Source organism: Sebastes umbrosus, chromosome 1, assembly GCF_015220745.1.
Source record: "Sebastes umbrosus isolate fSebUmb1 chromosome 1, fSebUmb1.pri, whole genome shotgun sequence".
NCBI lineage: Eukaryota > Metazoa > Chordata > Actinopteri > Perciformes > Sebastidae > Sebastes > Sebastes umbrosus.
In genome coordinates, this window is record NC_051269.1 from 31,083,987 (window position 1) to 31,104,027 (window position 20,041).

The 20,041-nt window shown below is 41.8% G+C and overlaps 1 protein-coding gene across 2 annotated transcripts in view; it reads right to left on the reverse strand.

Annotated features, from left to right (window-relative positions):
- Positions 1-19,689, reverse strand: part of cpne5b (copine Vb) — a 135,159-nt gene extending 115,470 nt beyond the window's left edge. For both annotated transcript variants that reach the window (XM_037773603.1, XM_037773594.1), the window contains exon 1: positions 19,540-19,689. In XM_037773603.1, the coding sequence (XP_037629531.1) occupies positions 19,540-19,664 (125 nt within the window). In that variant the 5' untranslated portion in view covers positions 19,665-19,689. The remainder of the gene's footprint in view (positions 1-19,539) is intronic.
- Positions 19,690-20,041: the final 352 nt, after the last annotated feature.

A 20,041-nucleotide genomic window follows, 5' to 3' on the forward strand; every position in this document is an offset into this window, starting at 1 on the left:
AAAAATTTAACAAGCCAATACATTGGCATCCAAGGTGACGGGAGTCGATTGATTGATTGATTGAGGATCATAGACTGTATATAAGGAGTGGACATAGTCACCGTGACGTTACCCATTGGTTTGTGGACTGCTGTTTTGAAGCCTCAAGTTTTGCATTTTGGCCGTCGTCATCTTGTTTTTCGCAACCAGAAGTGACACGAGAGGGTGGAGTTAAGTGCAACCAACACTGAATAAGACATTTTTAGGCAACCAATGGGTTATAATTAACTTTCATGAACTGAAAACACACTGTGAAAGGGTTAAAGTTCTAAGATGAAAACACAGAAACTCCAAGACCGGACGCGATTGTAGCGACCTGTCAATCACAAGGTAGCCCCGCCCTAAAGCACTCTAAATGGGATCATAATTTACTAAATGAACATCATGCTGTATTGAAGAAGACTTGAAACTAACGATTGAGTCCATAAACTCATGTTAACAATGTTTACTGAGGTCATAAATCAAGTGAGAAGTAGGCTCATTTTCTCAAAGACTTCTATACAATCAGACTTATTTTAGCAACCAGAGGAGTCGCCCCCTGCTGGCTGTTAGAAAGAATCCAAGTTTAAATCACTTCAGCATTGGCTTCACTTTTCAGATCTGGAGGTTTCCCACTGTTGAGGATACACCATTTTAATTCTCTTGACAACCACCCAAGTACAGTATACAGCACATGCATAAACATAGAGATGTGAATGAAGACTCTCAACCAGGAAGTGGGATAGAAACGAGGTGAAAGGCTGCATTATCTGCAGCTTTAAACACCAACACCCAGCCCACAGGAGCTCAACCTGAGTCTATTCAAATCTAGGGCTGCTGAGACAAAAGCTCATCAAAGCGATTCTTTATTACCCTGTGTCAAGTGCATCCCCCACAGCATATGCCTTCCTACACACAAACCCCAAGTCAACAACGGTCTTGCCCTAAATTTTGAAGTAAACCTCACCCAAAATTTCTACAACAATATGCAGCCACGTATGTCTTCAGAGTTGCAGACTGTGGTAATTACTGTAAAATACAGTGCTCTTTTACTCATAGTGAAACCTCCTGATCCTTTTCCACAAAGAAGTGAGCAGAAAAGCAAGAAAAGAAAGACATTTAGAAGCTCAGAAAATGTTTGATAAATTGGAAACAATTGCTCCAACATTTCACCAGGATGATGAAAAAAGAGCTTTTTCAATTAGATGTGATTTTGCCCTAAATATGCCTTTAAGAACAGGAATCAACTGCTCACCGGGGCATCTCAAGAACTACCGCTGTGACAGGAAATATTCCAAATGTGTCACCAGATTTGCATTAGGTGTTACATAATCCATTTCAAAGAGAATGGCAACTAAAGGGGTTTCAAACTAACTTCCTGAAACACAACTTCCCTTATGTAAATGAGGTTACGGAAAGATTTGAGATGCGCGGGGGCAGGGTTTGGGTATGTATGTCTCTGTGCACAAGGGGATTTATGAAATCAAGAGAGCAGGAACGTAAGAGAAAATCAAATGTAAGAACAAGGAAAAGGAGAGGAGAAAATGTGTGTCAGAGGATGTGTGTGAGAGAGGGAGTTGGAAAGAGTGAGAGGGAGAAAAATTAAGTCCTCAGAGATTAGATCAGAAATAGACCGAGTATAACGGAGTTCCTCTTGCACAGGGAGAAGAAACACAGACAAAGCTGACTTTATTTACAGAGATCTGACACAAACCACAATAATTAGACAGCCCCTTTTCCTCTAACCTACTCTCAGTGCAGGCTGAGAATAGGATGATGAATATCTAGGGATGAATGGTTCTTTTTGAAGAAGCGTGACAATTTGAGCTGATGAGGTTCTTGACTTGCAATCCAGCACAAGTCAGCATAAATAGGCTGCCACAGGCTAATACTGTAAGTAAGACTCTGGGAGCTTAACTGAGGACTCCTCACTAACACTTGTAAAATGAGTCCGGATGTGTTCATTTACACTGTGTTGCATCTGTTATGCATCGTTAGTTAAACTGCCATGGCTGGTGTAGAGAATGAAATATATCAGGCTCTTCTCATACACCGATCGTAGCTATACATACGAAAAGTAATGCACTGTAATTCGTATATACAGTAGCCTATTCCGCAAAATCTATTTGTATGTAATCCAATTGTGAATCAGGAAGTATAAAGAGCAGTAAGCAGGAGAAGATCGGAGTGGATGGCCGGGTTAAAAGGCACCAGACTTTCGTCCATGAGGCCGCTGTTCGTACCCCGTGTGAAACCAGAAGACAATGTTGATCTATTTGTCATGTAACTTTCGTACGTAAGTTACGCCACTTCCGGAACTATTTTAACCCAAACCACAATCTTTTCCTAAACCTAACTAAGTAGTTGTGTTGCCTAAACCTAAAAAAAAAATAATCATCTTTTCCTAAACCTAACTAAGTAATTTAACCTAAGTAGTTTTGTTGTCTAAACCTAACCAAGTTGATCTTTTACTAAACCTAACTTAAGTAGTCTTTTGCCTAAACCTAACTAAGCTGTTTCCTGTGAAGTCTGAAGTTTATTTTTAAAAAGTCTGTATGCATGTAACAAGTGGAAATTGACGTGTTGTTTTGTTGGACATTAGTAGAAAAACACACGAAAAATGAGGAATAACTTTTCATAAGGCATCATGCAAATTGTTCTATAAGGATACATTGAATATGTATATAAAGTCTTACAGACGCCAGCGTGCCTATAGCCAACATATCACCGTATTGCATGCATTTAAATAATGTTTCCAACACAGTAGTCCCAGGAAATTTACATCCAAGAAAAAAGACTGTGATATGCATGCGTGCATCGAGGGGTGAAAGGTTCCCCTCATGGGTGTATTTTCCTGGTGCAAAGAGGACAGTTTGTGGGTGTAGAGTGAATCTATACTATATTCATACAGAACAGGCTGCTGTGCTTGACCTCTTGCTTGCAAACAATGCAGCACAACTCAAGTCTGGGGGAAGGTGTTTGTGTGTGTTTCTGTAGAGAATAAGGAAACAGAACTGGATATTTATAACCTGAAGAACTGAATAGATAATGAAAGGCACAACTGAAATGGAGCTAAACAGATTTTGCAAAATATACTGCAAGTTTGCACATAAGCAAATAACTTTTTTTTTAACAGCAGACAGACAAAGTTAGAGACTATCTGGTAAACAAAGTGGAGCATTTAGCAGCTAAAGAGCTGCTCGACAACTGCTGCGGACTACTGTACTTAGGGTTTTAATATAAGCATGAATGTCTCTGCAGGAGATATCCATATTTGAAGCTCCAGTAATGGTTATATATATTTATATTTTTAAAAAACCCCAGGCGTACAAAACCCTTTCAAATAAATTTCGGTTAAAAAAAAAAAAGCATGACAGTGAAGCTAAAAAGCTTTTTTTTTATCCTTTAAAAGCCTGTTGTTTTGTTAAAATGTGAGCTTTTCATCTAACAATGACATTTTGTCACTAAAGAAAAGCAGAAAGAGGCCGAGTGTTTTCCTCAAAGGCATTTAAGCTGGGAAGGATTGTAAGAAGGCGGCTATCCTCACACTCTTGAAATGAAAAAGCATCGCCAGCGGGACCAAATGAAAGGGACGGGTGGATGACAGAGGAAGGGAGGAGTTGAGGAGAATGAGGAGGGAAGAACACGATAAAAAAGAGAGGTGAGCTCAAAGAGAGAGAGGAGCTATAGTGGAAGATGAGAAAGGAAGGAGCAGACAGATGGGGAAGGGAGAAAAGAGGTAAAGGAAGCAATAGAGGAAAGTGAGGAGATGGAGGAAGGAGGGTAATCTGTTTATAAGAGCGGGAGGGGAGCATTATGCAGCACAGCGTTATTAAAGCTTTCACTGGCCCTTCATCACTGTCTCTCATCTTATCACTGTCCTGCCATTTGTTCTGTCTTATTACTCAGCTGCCTTATTATTTTGCTAAGAGCAATATTTAAATATTATCATTATTATGTGCTTTATTTGTGACATAAACATCCACATATTATTTTATAATAATTGTGAGAAGTCCCTCTAAAATGATGTTCTCTAATCCATCTTTCCATGACAAAACGAGCAGCAACGATTCGTAAATAAAGCTTTCTTCATTGCCTCAATCATCTGCGTACAAACTATAGTGCTGGCATTGCCTTAGTGTCGGATCGATGGCAGAACCAAGCAGGATCGTTTTTCCCACCAGCTGTTGAATTATTCAGGCCAGGACTTCCTCTAGGGAGATTCCCGCTCAGCCTGCCAGACAGACACAGCAAGCTTTGCAGCATGGCGAAGGAAGCTCAGGATCATCACAAAATTCCCAACAGCGTGGATTGTGCCATAGTCCGAGTCAACAGAGGTCAGGTAACGGGCAGCATTGCAAACGGCATGGTTAGGACCCTGACAAACTGCGGTTCATTGATCATTTATAGTTTGCGTCATCCGTTTTTTTTTTTTTGTGAGCTGCATGTGATGCAGTACGGCTTTTTGTTTTCAAAGTTGTCAGGTAACAGTGACTGATGCTGTCACACAACAGAAACGGTAAAACAGGAAACGGTATCACACTGTGTGCCCCTCCTCGATTGAACGAGTGCTGAGGAAGTCCCAACTCTCTACATTAAATTTATGCTGGAAGTGAAAGCAGCAAGATTCTTGAGATGAAAAGCCAAATGGAAATGAAAGTGAGCCCATACTGTAAAGATAATACCCTAAGAGAAAAAGTTTTGAAACTGCTTCAAAGTAGGTCAGTGTTTAAATGTGTGATTGTTTCAGTGAAGTGGGTCACTGTAGAGAGAGGATCTCATTGTCGGATATCCCTCCTCTGCCTGCCGCTAAGACATGATGATGCTTTAGCTAATGTGGTACTAGCTCTCACAAAAACTGTGGCTCATTCACACCCACAACATGCAGCAGTCTGGAATAATATTGATACTGAGAGTCTACAGCCATGCTAGCAGCTCTATGAAGCTGTGTGCACATGGGAGAAGTCAGTCGTCAGGGCTTTCTGCCAGAAAGGGTCTATTTTAACTCAAACCATGATCTTTTCCTGATCCGAAACAGGTAGTTTTTTTGCCTAAACCTAAAGAGATTTCTGGCAGAACCATGGTAACCAAAACCCTGAATGCTAACTTCTCCCATGTGTAAGCTGTGCTTGGACCAAGCGGCAACCTCCAAGGCTGAGAAATGAAGCCAATGCGGAAGTGCCAAAAACTGCAGTTCTTCGCATGGCCACTTGAGGCTGGCTCCAAAAGGCTGTCAGACCTCGATGTTAAAATGCAGTTTTGGTCTCTATAGCAAATTTCCCCGTTCATGACAACTGTATGGGGGGTGCATTTTTACATAACTCACCTGTTTAAATTATACAAGGCATAAAGTTAGGCAAAATTAAGGACGTGGTCACTTTGATAGGTGGGTGCAGCACCAGGTCGCTAGCTGCCCGCTCTGCTGCATCACACTGGTCCGCCTCAGCTCCACCAACGATCCACCTGTTTGGGTCGTGTCTAGAAGGGAACCCGCAAGTTGGGGAAACTTAGGCATTGATCTTGAATAGTTAAGGTTAGGCATTGATCTAATTTATTTTTATTTTTTATTTATTACCTCCGTAAACATTGTAAACATGAGTTTAGATTGATCTCAGTCGCTAGTTTCAAGTCTTCTTCAATACAGCATGATGTTCATTTAGTAAATTATGGTCCCATTTAGAGTCAAATAGACCATAAAGCAGGGTATGCTTTAGGGCGTGGCTACCTTGTGATTGACAGGTTGCTACCATGGCGTCGTTGTTGTTGTTGTTGTTGTTGTTGTTGGGACTTGTCTGTGTTTTCGTCTTACAACTTTAACCCTTTCACATCGTGATTTCAGTTCATGAACGTTAACTGTAACCTTTTTGGTTGCCTAAAAACTTCTTATTCAGCATTCGTTGTACTTAGCTCGACCCTCTCCTGTCACTTCTGGTTGCAAAGAAGCCTTGAGTTGCAAGATGCTGAACTCGAGACTTTAAAACGAGAGTGCACAAACCAAAGGGTGAGGTCACGGTGACTACGTCCATTTCTTATATTCAGTCTAAGTCATAAACCAAACCATCACACTACATGAGATTTTGACCTGATATTGGCGTTAGATGAAAAGACAGAATCACAAGTCATTAAAATTCATCATGTAGGGAACATGAAGGTTTGTACCAAATTTCAATCCATCGAATTATTGTTGACATAATTTATTTCAGTCTGGACTAAAGTGGTGGACCAACAGACTGACAGACCAACATGGCCTTCCCTAGAGCCACGCTGTTAGCATGGCGGCTAAAAACTGCAGAAATCCCCAAATAAAATGTAAAGCTTACAAAATAAGACTGTTTATAGCCTAATGATTACTGTGAGAAAAGAACACATTTAAATGGGTTTCAGGCCAATACTATCAGGTTTAGAAAGTGCTAGCATCACAGTAATACCTCGATGAGAGAAGTTGTTTTCAGAGCTGATAGAAAAGTGTTCACGCAGCTTTATTTACAGTCGTTTGTTTGAATTCAAATCCTCAACAATAACTGTCCTGAACCATCGCGAATGCAATCACATCTTTATGAATGCAGCCAAGAGAACAAGTTATGCACTGACGCGCACACACGCACACACACATCCGTTATCTATTTTCCCTCAGGGCATTGGTAGCTCCATAATCAAATCCAGTTATCTCACCCACACACTTTTCACACTTCTCCAGCCTCGCTGTACCACACAGGACGATCCTGCCCAATCATCCCCGTCCTGCACTGGGGGGCACAGAGCCAGGGCTGAAATAGCACCGCGGGCTGAGAATAGGCAAACAATCTCACATCTACTCCTAGGAGTGAACTCAATCGTGTGTCACCCACTACAAGATGCTGACTGGCTCATAGTTTGTAAAACTGGCATTATAAATGATGACGGCATTAGACTGTTCATTCATTTATCAGTTACACTTGTGTAAAAAAAAGTTTTATTCATTATAATGCCGGAATTTTTATACTTTTTTTGTGGCGTGTCAAGAAATCCCATTCCACAGGTACAGTATGTGAAGGATGTGCAAATTAGCTGTCATCTCGAATTACAACACTCATATTCTGTTTTGACAAATAAAGCCAAAGCCGCTGCATGATGCCTCAAATGAACGTTGTGCTTCCAGCTTTTAAATAGCGTCTTCGACCGAAAATCCTACAGTATCAACATAAAACACCTGTGGTTTAATTGGACACATGATATACGTGTTGGTAAAGAACTCAGGGACTTTGGTGGTGAACTGCGATGTTTGTGCTCATTGGCTCCATCAGATGCCGATAGGGAGAAATACTGGCAGATCCATACCCGAGGCCATATACCTGGAGCAATGTGAGCTCATTAGCTGAAGCGTACCAGGTATCATTTCTAATTTAAAGCACCACAGACTCAAATTACCATCACATTGTCAGGAAAATGTGTTCAAATAAGCATGATATTATTATTGGAGTAGGTCAAAACAAGCATATAATTCATTATACGCTGCCACCTTACTGAGTGACTATTCTCGACCATTGACTGTAGATAAAGATGGACGATATGACAGCTCCCTAAAAGCGAAGCCAAACATCTGGATCGCCTTCTAGTGGCTGGTTGCAATATACAGTAGGTCATAAATCCGGCCTCCTCCATGTTAGCCATGTCCCCATGGCCCCAAGTACATGTCAAATAAAATGTTTCCCAAAGATGATTTCTGTCATTTTATGTATCACACTGATGTATGTTCAAGTGTTCGTTTTTCTGATAAGTTTGGTTTTAATTAGTTATTTGATGCTATAAAAAGGGGATGAGACATCATGATTGAAAGCTGCTCTAAGAGAAGTAAGAGCCGGAGGCTCGGGAATTGTACGTGAGAGGAGATGTAACTTTAGCTTTCCCTAACCGTCACCAGTCTGTGTAATAGAACATGTCAATTTGATAACAAATGTAATTATAGAGATATTATGGTTAGTTGTTGTGTATTTCTAGCCAAACAGTTACCGTGGTGCTAACGTGTGGCTTACGCCAACAAGCTGTGGCCGTGCTAGGCTTGTGATTGGCTCGGTGTGTGGGCAGTAACTCAGTACCGCGGCTCCAGACCTCCCATCACTACTGCACAGACTATGGTTCTAAGTGATGTAAAAATCCCAAAATGGCAGCTCCCGTATCCGGGATATCTTGGCTTCACATTTGTACAGCTGAAGGAAGTGGAGACGCGTCTTCTATTTATATATACAGTCTATGGTCTTGACACCAATAAGCATTCTTGCTGTTACTCCACCAACGACTGGTTCGCCGGCATGCCTTTCAAAACAAATTAGTTCATTGTATTCCATTAGGATGCATCACGTGTAGCGTACGTGGATCTAGTGCGGCTGAAATCATTCTAATTGCCAGGTGATGCTAGCTGTCCACAGCTGTGACTCACCTTCCTCAGTAGCTCTGACTGAGAGCATTGAGTTGCCATTAATCCATCACATATGCCGAGGACAGATGCTTCTACAGCTGCACAATGGGTGCAATTCATGTAGCTAAATGACTGTTCATGCACCAGTGTTGGTTATCAGAGGGTTTTAGTGCATTGTATTTTTTATGTTTTTCTTTAGATGTCAGGCAAAAAAAATAAATCTTTGGCAGGTGTGTCTATGAGAACTTACAAGGTATTCATCATTTGAAAAAAAGCGACACTATGATACCTCTGCTGGAAAAGGTTTTTTAGATGCAATTTCACACATGTTCAAAGTACTAACAGTGATTTATTGTGGCACAGAGAGCGCAGCAAATCTGTGATTTAGGGAATTTAAGGCGTTGTGCATATCTTATTTTTCCCATTGATGACTTATTTTCTGACTTATTTCTGGAAATAAGTATATGCGTGTGCATTCACTCACCATAGTAACAGCACATACAGTACATCGAAAACTTTTCTGCATCTGGTCTCATGAACGACAATAACGGTGCCAGTGGATGCAAGCTGCAACACGTTTTCATGTCAACTTGTCACATTCTGCCGTTTTGTCACACCCCGGCATCACATTAGGTTTTGGCATCAAAACCATTTACTTAGGTTTTGGAAAAAAAAATCATGGTTGGGTTTAAAACTACTAAGTTTGTAAAGTGAAAATGAAACTGAATTTTGTGAACACAGGACACGAAGGAACAGCTGAAAGGGAAACTTAACGCACGGGACACTAACAGCGGTATCGAACGCCACCAGCCATGACAAAGCATCACTATTTTACGCCCTTGGGGAGGGGCGTGAGAACGGGCTGGTATCTCCTCACCAATTATGAGAAAAGTGAAGAAATAGTAATTAAGGCTGTTGTTGATCACTCATGTGTAATGATCTCTAAGCTTTACACAGGTCATCTTATACAAATACTGTGTGCATTTTCTCCACACACTGTATTTATTTGCTGTGAGCTCTATGAAGTTTAGTGCCTGCAGAGACGTGGCCTCTTAGCTTTGTTGGGTTTCTCAGTAGCTCCAACTGAAAAGCCAAATGAATCCAATTACGCTAACGAAATAAGAAGACTCATGAGATAGCAATCCCTCAGTCCAGAGCAACTTTGATAAAATGCTAATCGGGGAGCCGAGACATGCGGGTCACAGACCCAGTCAGATGTTAATAGTGGCTCCTCCAATTAGACCGCCGACTCAGGCGACCCGTGATTCTCCACACGCAGATCAAACGTGTATAAACACTCATCAATCCCTGACCTGAGGGAAAATCGAGAAACAAAGTTTGGTAGTAGGAACAGTGTGTTTTAACGGGTTTATATACTAACAGTTTTGTGTTATTCCAACCCATTGCTCCTAACCAAGATGTGAAAATGATGGTCCTATGATCATGACTATGAACTTGTTACTATATCAAATTATGCCTATAAGGCTTCCGCCATCGTGGAAACATCAGTACATTCCTGTGGTGACAACGTAGACACAAACATTGGAGCTTTTATCCATCGCAATAAAGCTGGCTGCAACGTCGCTGATAGCACGGGGGCTTGAAAAGAGCGATAATAAAAGTTTGATGCCACACGACACTGAAATGATAAAAAATGTAATGGAAAACGTCTGGCTTACTTTCACAAACAGGAAAACTGCTTTGAAGGCTGGCCTTTTAGGATGTCAAAAATGTAACACGGCAGCCGAATATCTAATAAATTATGAACCATAGTGAAAAGATTCCTCTTTTTTTTGGAGAATCACTTACACCAGAAATCATTGCTAGGATGTATTCAAGAGTGGAGAATAACTGGAGGGAGAATGCATTTTTTGGGGGTGTTTTTTTGCAAATGAAATTAGCTTTGTGAAAAAGATCCTCGATGTTATTGTAGTATATTCATGTTGCTCAGAGAAAACTGTACTTGACAGGCAGTTTGCGAGGCAGTCTGAGACCTCTGCTTCACAGAAAAAGTTACATTTCAAGGCTTTTAGTACCAAATAGTGCCACAGACTCCATCCCCAAAGTGAAATTCATTTTAACCTTCTAACAAGTTTACTGGTCACAGTCTATTTTAGCTATTTGGGACATAGACAGAGGGAGAGAGGGTGTGTGTGTGTGTGTGTGTGTGTGTGTGTTTAGGTGGTCGTCCATTTCAGTCCTTCACCGATAAATTTGACTTTGTCTTCCCATGACTCCTCTGCTCTTGCCAGTCAGCCAGCAAGCCCGTCAGTCAGAGAGCGCAGATCAAAGCCCCGTTTCAGCCACTCAGCCACTAAAGCCAGCGTGACAGTGAACCATCATTAACACACACAGAGAGCGACACCCCCTCTTCCTTTTGGACTTAATATCACTTATGCTCAGCCGCCGTCGACCACAGCCTCACCACGCCTCACTTGTATTCAGGGAGAGTCTCTCACCCAGAGCCGGAAGATACGAGAGTGATGCAAGTGTGCAGGATGGAAGAATTTGACAGGAATGAGCCAGTTAATTCTCAGCAGCAGAGCCAATCGAGCTGATTATAGAAGTAAGACGCTGACAACTGAACAGTGCTGCTGTCAGGGTCGGAGGGAATTATCGGGTGTCGGGTGACGAGTGACGGATAAAAATCAGCATCTTTATAATATCATGGTAATGAGAGGATAATAATGATTAATAGCAAAGATGGGGACATTTTGGTTTTCATTCATATAAAACAAGCAAGTAAAGGGAAATATTTCTTTTAAAGTGTCTTGACATGTGCATTTATAATCCATTCAGCATGCCCTCAGTCCACTTTATTGATTTAGTGAAAGCATTAGTCACAGTCTGTCCGTCAGTGTACAGACGGCACTGAAAGAAAGGCATTTAAAGAGGCAAAAATAAGCACTGAACTGTGAAAGATAGTAAATCGGGCTCAGAAATTATGTTTGCTGTCTACAATGCACTCACCCAAGGTGTTAGTAAGTAAGTAAAATAATTGATTGGTCCTGCCAGGTCAGGAGAAGAGAGTGCTTCATGCTATAAAAGCATCCAAATGTCTTTGTGTAAACAGTTCCACACAGACACGCCAACATACAATATGCTGTCTGTAGATCAATGCAGTCTTTGGAGGCAGAAAAAAACAACAGCTTTGTGAGCAGAAACTCTGATGCCTATTAAATATGCACGGCTTCCAAGCTTCATAAAGTCTTTTAATTTGTCTCTCCAATAACCCCTAACCGTGTTGCTGTTACAAATCAGCCACACATACACAGTGACCACACACACATACACAGTGACCACACAAAGCTGTCTGCAAAACAGAGCTACCAGCAAAGCAGAAGAGGTGGAATAGAAAGGTTGTGAGCTGCTATCACCAGATTTTGTGTGATGTCCCCAAGAGGCCAGGTCTGTGCAGGAGACAGTTGGAGGCAGAGAGAGGCGGACTCATCAATGTTGCAGGTTTAGAGTGTTCCATGTTCCCCGATGCAGCTCCAGCTTAATAACACTGCAGCTTATACAGAGTGAGCCTTGAGAAGTAAAAGGCCTCGACAAGAAAAAAAAAAATCCTATAGGTGAAGACTGTTTAATTTAATGCATAAGCTATAACCAGATGATTCCCACAGCTGAAGACAAATGTGTGTGTATGTGAGCAGTGTGAAGAGCCAGTAGTATAGTAGAAGTGGTAGTGTGATGTCCCTTATGGTTGCACAAAGCTTCAGGCCAAACAGCACACCATCTCTGTCTCTTTTGGGGTATTTGAGGGGTTGTTGTTATATTATAATTTCCAGATATTTGTCTTAACAACTGATATTTGTCTATAGAAAATAAAGTGAGCGTTTTGCTTTTGCTCCTTTGTTTTGTCTTGCTTAATTTAGTCATTCAAGATTCAAAACTCTCTCTTTTTTAGCTGTTTTTCTCTCTTCTTTGGTCTTTTTCCTACTTGCCCAAACTCGATATGGCTTAACTAGCATGATTTCCAAAGCATTAATGGAATATTAATGCTTTGGAAATTATGCTTCAGAACTTTATGTAAAATGTAGGCCTATATATAACTTCTGCATTCATTTCAGAGTTTTTGGAAGCCAATATCATCCAGGTGACTCCTCTGGTTGTAAAAAGAAGTCTGATTGTATAGAAGTCTAAGAAAAAATGATCCTACTTCTCACTTCATTTATTACCTCAGTAAACATTGTAAACATGAGTTTATGGTCTCAATCGCTAGTTTCAAGTCTTCTTCAATACAGCATGATGTTCATTTAGTAGTTTATGGTCCCATTTAGAGTCAAATAGACCATAAAGCAGGGTATGCTTTAGGGTGTGGCTACTTTGTGATTGACAGGTCGCTACCATGTCATTGTCCGGTCTGGCAGTTGTCAGTGTTCTTGTCTTACATCTTAAACCCTTTCACAGTGTGCTTTCAGTTAATGAAAGTTAATTATAACCTTTTTGGTCGCCTAAAAATGTCTTTTTCAGTGTTCGGTTGTAATTAGCTCCACCCTCTCCTGTCACTTCTGGTTGCAAATAACCAAGGTGGCGACGGCCAAAAACCAAGATTGGAACGGCCAAAATGCCGAACTCGAGGCTTCAAAACGGCAGTCCACAAACCAATGGGTGACGTCACGGTGACTACGTCCACTACTTATATACACTCTATCTCTGCAACACAAGAACAACTTACTGCTTTATGTCTATGTCTTCTATCTACATGGATCATTAACAGGTGACTTTTGGACTGTAACTTGTAAAAATGTAATCTTTCTCATCAGTATTTGAGACCCTCTTCTCTTAACTTGCCTAATTTTCATGATATACTGTAGCAGTTGTGAAAGGACATGTTTGCTAGTACCCTGTTTCTACCTTGTAATTTTGCAATAGTACTGCATCAGTGTATTTTTTTTTCTACGTAGGTCCCCCCTAAATGCAAATTTGTACTGCTTCACTCGTAGCGAACGGTACCCAGTAAATTATTTCCTTGGTAAACTCTAGGTACAATATATTTACACTGTAACTTAGGGGCTGTTATCTACAGCGTTCGAATTATAATTTCAATGAGGTTTTATCAACAAGCCCCATTGTGAGTTGCTGGGAGTGTCAGTTCATTTAAATTGTGCTTTCCCTGCAACACTTGGGTTTATTTTGAAAGATACTCATGCTTCTCATTTGCTGCTTATGCTCACATTTCACAGAAATGTTGCATCACATAAATGTCTTAGAGTCACCTGTAGCCCCTGTGCTGTTGGTGATAATAAAACTAAATCACCTGCCAAAAGCAGAAATTTAACATTACTATCACTTTGTCCTTTGGTTTCTCTCGAAACATGCCGGCCTCTCATTTGCATTCCTTAATGAATTCACTTCCCAGTCCTCCAGTTACTGTGCGATGATGAACATGCCTACCTCCATATGTTTCCTATCTCAGCCTGTCTTTGTTTATCTGCTCCTCACCATCCGCACCATTTTTCCTCTCTCCCTGCCTCTCTCTATATCTCTCTCTCCGCACCTAATTTTCTCTAAGTCAGTTAGGCTGTGTGGCATCGGGCAGCGTGCCCAGTCTGTTGTGCCAGCAAAATGACTGACGGCATTTGAGTGTGTTGCAAAGGGACAGCGAGAGGTTTATCTTACTTTCGGTGGTGGTGGTGGGTCATCTGCAAAAGATAATTATGTCGCAGATTGCAAAGCTGAGCTCATGTGTTATACACCACATTGTTCATATGGTTAATTAGCTTCGATGGTGCTTGCAGTGCGGTACATATTTACACCAAAGTGCTCAAACCTAGAGAGATGTGATGTGAAAGAGCATGAGAAATCAGAGTGATGACAAGCCGTGGCGTTGGATCTCCCGAGGGCACATGCTTTCATATCTGTCCCAGATCCGTGAAGGAAACGGGGGTCCTCATAAGCACAAAGCCGTATGCAAATGCAGACCATCCAGATAATAAGCAGAGGAATTTAATCATAGCAGCACATACAATGCAAAGCCATGCCTGCACTTAGGAAACATGATGAGAAATCCCCGCTGTTAAGGAGCAAAGCACTTACTACAGAAATAGAAACATTATATCACTACCACCACCCACCAATTAGCGTGAAATTCAGCAGCTACAAGATCCATCTTCACCCTATTGAAGATTTAAGATTAGGTGTCACACTCAAGAAAAGGACAATCCATTAATGGTATAATTGGTTCTCTCTGCTCTGAATTAAGCCGATGTGAACTTTGACCCAGTGCCTGTTGACAATTACACCTTGGCCTTCCTGACCCCATTTGTTTCACATCAGCCCCTTGCACACACATGTAAGAGCCAAGATGCATTCAGTGATATTCCTTTACAACCAGCAGATATTATATGGCCATGTCTTGGGACGGGTTGGGGTCTTTTTGTCTGAAAAATTTGCACGGAAATTTATAAAAACAGATTTTGTGGGTTCCTATGAATGCTTGCACACCCCTGTGAAACAGTCATGCGGGGGAAAAAAATTTGGACGGACCTCAAATTCAGCGGATTTCCGCCTGTAGAATATATACGTTTCACCAATGAAATCCTTTGTTTCAACTGATCGCTGTCATTCTGCACAATAATTAGCCATGTGCTTCTGTTTGTTGTACAGAAAGTATGTATTTTCGGAGCAATGGGTGGTTTTTGGGGGGTGACGGACTGTCGGTCAAATTCGCTTTTTTTGGACCAATTGGACATTTTTCGGACTATTGGTGTTTTGGAATAACAATGGGCCGTCCCCTTCTCAACACCCCAATAATGTACGACAAACACTACTACCACCGCAAACAAATAAAGGACAAGATATTGCTTGAGGTCGCCCAGCAGCTGGGATACGATGAAAATGGTAATGTAGCTGATATGCTAACGTTATATGTTGGTCACAGAATGGGGCTAGCCACAACAGCTAACGTTAGCATCAAATTTGGGGTCCGATTAGTTAATGTATTGTGTATTTAACGTTAGCACCTTAGACATTCTCTGTCTCGATAGGTTTTGCTGTGTGGAGTGGACACGACACTATTTAGGAGGAAACTCATTTGTCCTCATTGACGAAAATGGAACACGGCAACGAGGATAATTCGCACCGGAACCGTTGTGCGTAGTTGTCATTCGGAAAATTTACATTTGGATTTTACTGTATTCCCGCACCGCACTGGTGAGAAACGGCTTTTAGGCCTGTCCAGAACGGAAAAAATATTCTTAACGTGCATTGGATGGTATATTTTTTATTTATCCAAATGGTAAGAGGAACCTTTTGAGGATTCTGAAAATACCTCCTGGGAATGAGACCGAGCTGTCTATAGTTGTGGTGAAATGAAATTGAAATATTGGCTTTAGAAGCACAGAAATCTGGTTGCTTGGTTATGCGGATTTGTTTCATTGGCTGTGCAGCCTCCAGCAGTAATGCCAGGTGAGCTCATTGCTTATCAATATCGCTCTCAGCAGCTGGTGCTCCTCCATTGACTGACCTCTTCAATACACAAGCCAGACAGTCTCTCCTCAGCTGAGACCGGTTAATGGCTGTGGGCCACATTAGACACATAAGTACTTCTTTATGATGTTTGAAACGGGAGAACAGACTTTGACTTGCTTGTGAAAGGCAACGGAGGGATTGAAGAAAGGGCTGAATAAGGAGACTGTGACTTGGCTTTGTGGCTGTAGGATTTTACACCTCCGCTTTCGTGTCCACATGCCAATTGTACCCTTCCTCTTCCCCTTAATTTCTCCCCAGGAAGCCGACACATTGACTGACAAGCCCCTTGGGAGTGTAAACACCACTTTAAGAAAAAAACACAGGTTGGATTTTGGCCCCACATACTCCTCTTTCTTTCTTTCTTTTTTTTTTAGTGTCAAACTGTTTCACCGGTTTTCTATTTCTGACACAACTATAGCTCCTGAAGGCCAAGCTTTCCCACAAAACAAAATGTGCTGGAAACGACACATCCAACATCGGGAGAGATGTGAACATAGTGACAGACGTATCCCAGGGACTGTCTGTTCACATATAAAGTATGGTTGGGGTTAGGCGACAAAACCACTTGGTAAAGGTTCCAATCATGAAATCAAATGCACAACTTCCATTAGCACTGAACAGATTGCTAATGCAGAATAGCTCCATATGAATATAACACTGTTTGGGACTTCCTGATACCAAATTATTCAGTCTTCTAACCCCCCTAAATGGAACACAAACCATTTCCTAACATTTGCCCCCTTATTTTACAGATCCAGCTCCCACCCGCCCCTTTTCCATTTGTCATTGGTCCTGATAATAATCCGTTGTCAAAAGCAGGGGGTTTAGCCTGTAATAAGGGGTATTAACCCCAGAGGGAACAGCTATCATCAAGGCCTGGAGGTTTCAGAGAGAGCATGTACATACTGACAAAGGGAGAATAGCGATGAAGAAGACCCAACAGGGTGCCTCTCCTCTTGAAAAGGACTCTGACTCACACAACATCTGTACAAAGGATTTGGAGGATTTGCGAGGCCTTGAACTGTTATTAGAAGTGTTTGGATGTGACAGTAAGATTTAGCTGTTGATTCATTCTGCTTCACGAGTGCCTGATCCAGTAGCCTACTACTGAATATGTGTTAAAACACCACAAGAACAACAGTGCATGTAGGGAAATTGGAGGTATACTTGACCACCTTTTGCATACTTGAGGTGTCTTTTAAAGGAACAGTGTGTAACATTTAGGGGGATCTATTGGCAGAAATGGAGCATATTATCAGTAAGACTGTTTTTAGAGTATAATCACCTGAAAATAATAATCGTTGTGTTTGCGTTACCGTAGAATGAGCCGTTTATATCGACATAGGGAGCGGGTTCTCTCTTCACAGAGTCGGCCGCCATGTTTCTACAGTAGTCCTGAACGGACAAACCAAACATTGGCTCTAGATAGGGCCATTCACATTTAGGCGTCGGCCACCGTAGTTCTCCTACACGCTTGAGAAGTTTCAGTTGGTTGCAACCTCACCGCTAGATACCGCCAGATCCTACACACTGCAGCTTTAAAGCTCACCAGGCCGCAATCCATTACAATCCTACGTCAAGCATGAGCACGGTAAACCCACCTACTGATCAGTAAGCTTGTTTAGAATATGTTACGTGTATATTTCATATTATAAATGAAAGCATAATTACTCCCATTTCGTGTAAAAGTTTGAATCTTGCACACAACAAATGTATGCTCGTATCGAATCGCTCTCAGCCTTTCTTGCTCTTTCTGGCTTTTCTTTCTCTCTCTCTCTCACACACACACACACACACGCACACACACACACACACACACACACACACACACACAAGGGGCAGTGAAGCAGGAAGGAAAAAACATCAACCTTTCCCTTTCGATTAATGATTTCTTCTTCCCAAACTCCTCTTCTTTCGGGTGGGAAGCATCACTACTCCTGCGTGTCTCCCTCTTTTTCCAACACACATCAGCACATTACCACACACACGCACACACACGTTCTTTGAGAAATCATTTGCATAAATGCAGGGGGTTGTCAGAATAGGACTCATCATTTACCTGAATGGCGCTTAATTGCGCATCACCGAGGCATGTAATCCCAATCGCCTCATCGTTACAAGCTAAATAAAAACCCACAAAATCCGAAAACCATGAAGGGCTGTGACTGGTTAAACCCAACACTTTGCTAGCCGTCCTTTCCGCCTGAAACTAAATGGATTCTCCACTATCGCCCACCATTTCCTACACAACACAAACAAGCAAACGGTTGTTCATTCAGTAAATTAAAACACACTCATTTCTTGCCAGGGTGTGTTTTTTTTTTTTCTGTGAGCTGAGAGATGTGGCTGCGAGCTTCTCTGAACGTCAGAAAGTCCATCAATAATGCACACATAGCTTGTTATAGCTCAACTCACTCTGCTTCAATGGCACACCAACCTAAAACCCAGCATCAAAGACCAGAGAGATGCTGTCTCTCTCTGTGCGTGTGCATGTGCGTGTGCGTGTGCGTGAGGAATGCGAACACATGCCAGCACTGGATGTCAAAAGGCGTTGAAAGCCTTGACTTAAAAACCTTTCCTAATGGGAAGGGGAGTGGGAAGTGAACACTGAACAAGCGCTGAAAGGTGCAGGAGGATTTATTCTCTTGAAGTGTACTTTCTGAAAAGGAAAATAATATTAATAAAATAATAAAGAATGTGACTCTGATTGAGGTCATGGACACGGGCACTGTGTGAATGTGATGTAAACCTTTGAATCTTTAACATCCAGTACTTTGTAAAGCATCGATAAGCTTTCAGTGGTACTGAAGTCAGTCAGTGGTTACAATGGATACAACATGGGCTTCAATATGAAGGAGGCTTCTGTCTGAGAAGATGTCACACAGCAAACGATGTGTCTAACATATAAGTACCATTGTGCATCTACAACAAAAGGAAGATAAACCAGCCTCAACCAGCTGCACAGAGTCCTATATTTTCACATGTTGTGACTTGAATCACCCACCATTCAAATTAGTTTTTTTCCAATAATAAGAGCTTACATGGCTCATGGTGCACACGCAATTGTAAAACGTCAGCATGCATGAGTTAATGTGAAATTCTGCACATCTTCAGACCTTCTTTGTGATGTCAGAAACGCCTTCAATGAGAGGTGATTTTACTTTTTGTTCACAGAAATGCACACAAATAATAAGGAAAAATAAGGGAAAAAATGCTTACTATAGAGAGCCACCCACCATTAAAATTATTTTTTTTCCAATAATAGGAGCTTACATGGCTCATGGTGCACACACCTTTCCTTTCCCTAATTGTAAAACGTCAGCATGCATGAGTTTTTAACTTTTTTTTACAGAAATGCACACAAATCAATCCCATAATAATGAAAAATAAGGACAAAAAAATGCTTACTATAAAGAGTCTTTGCAGAAAGATTGGATAAACAACTTCTTGAAGTGAACTAAACCATGCAGACTGGTATATAGCCTCTGTCTCCACCCAAAACCTGCAGCTCATTATTTGTATAAGTTGTCTCTATTTATTACTGATCACCCTTTCAGCTGCAACAATCTAAATCCCACAGAAAAAAAAGACTGGGCGTTGTCACAACTTTTCCACCAGGCAGCCAGTCCTCACATCCAACTTTTCCTCACCTGCAGGAGACGGTGATTTCTACTTTGGTGGCGGGGATGTTTCCGGTGATCGGGTCGAAGTCGTACACCGAAGACATGTCCTCCAGTTTGTCCATAACGTCTCCCTCCATCATCTCCATCTCCATCGCCAGAGCGGCGCGCGGTGGCTCGGGTCTGATCCGGGATCCGCACAGCCGGGCTCTGACGGAGCGAGAAGAGTCTCCGGTGACTCCGGTGACTCCAGAGACCAGATCAGAGACCAGACGGCCTCCGGTCCGAGCCGGTGAGGCAGCCACTTCACAGATGTTGGAGCTGGAGGAGGAGGGATAGTGGAGCACTGAGTGGAGTGGACACCAGCAAAGAAAAAAAAAAAAGGCAGGCAGAGGCGCACTTGGTTAACTGTCCATGCAGCGTGAATACAAATCTTTAAAAAAGAAAATCTGTCTATCTGAGATGACTGTTGCGCCCTCACATCACATGGAGAGGTGGTGGACTCTCTCTCTCTCTGCGCCTTGTCTTCGGT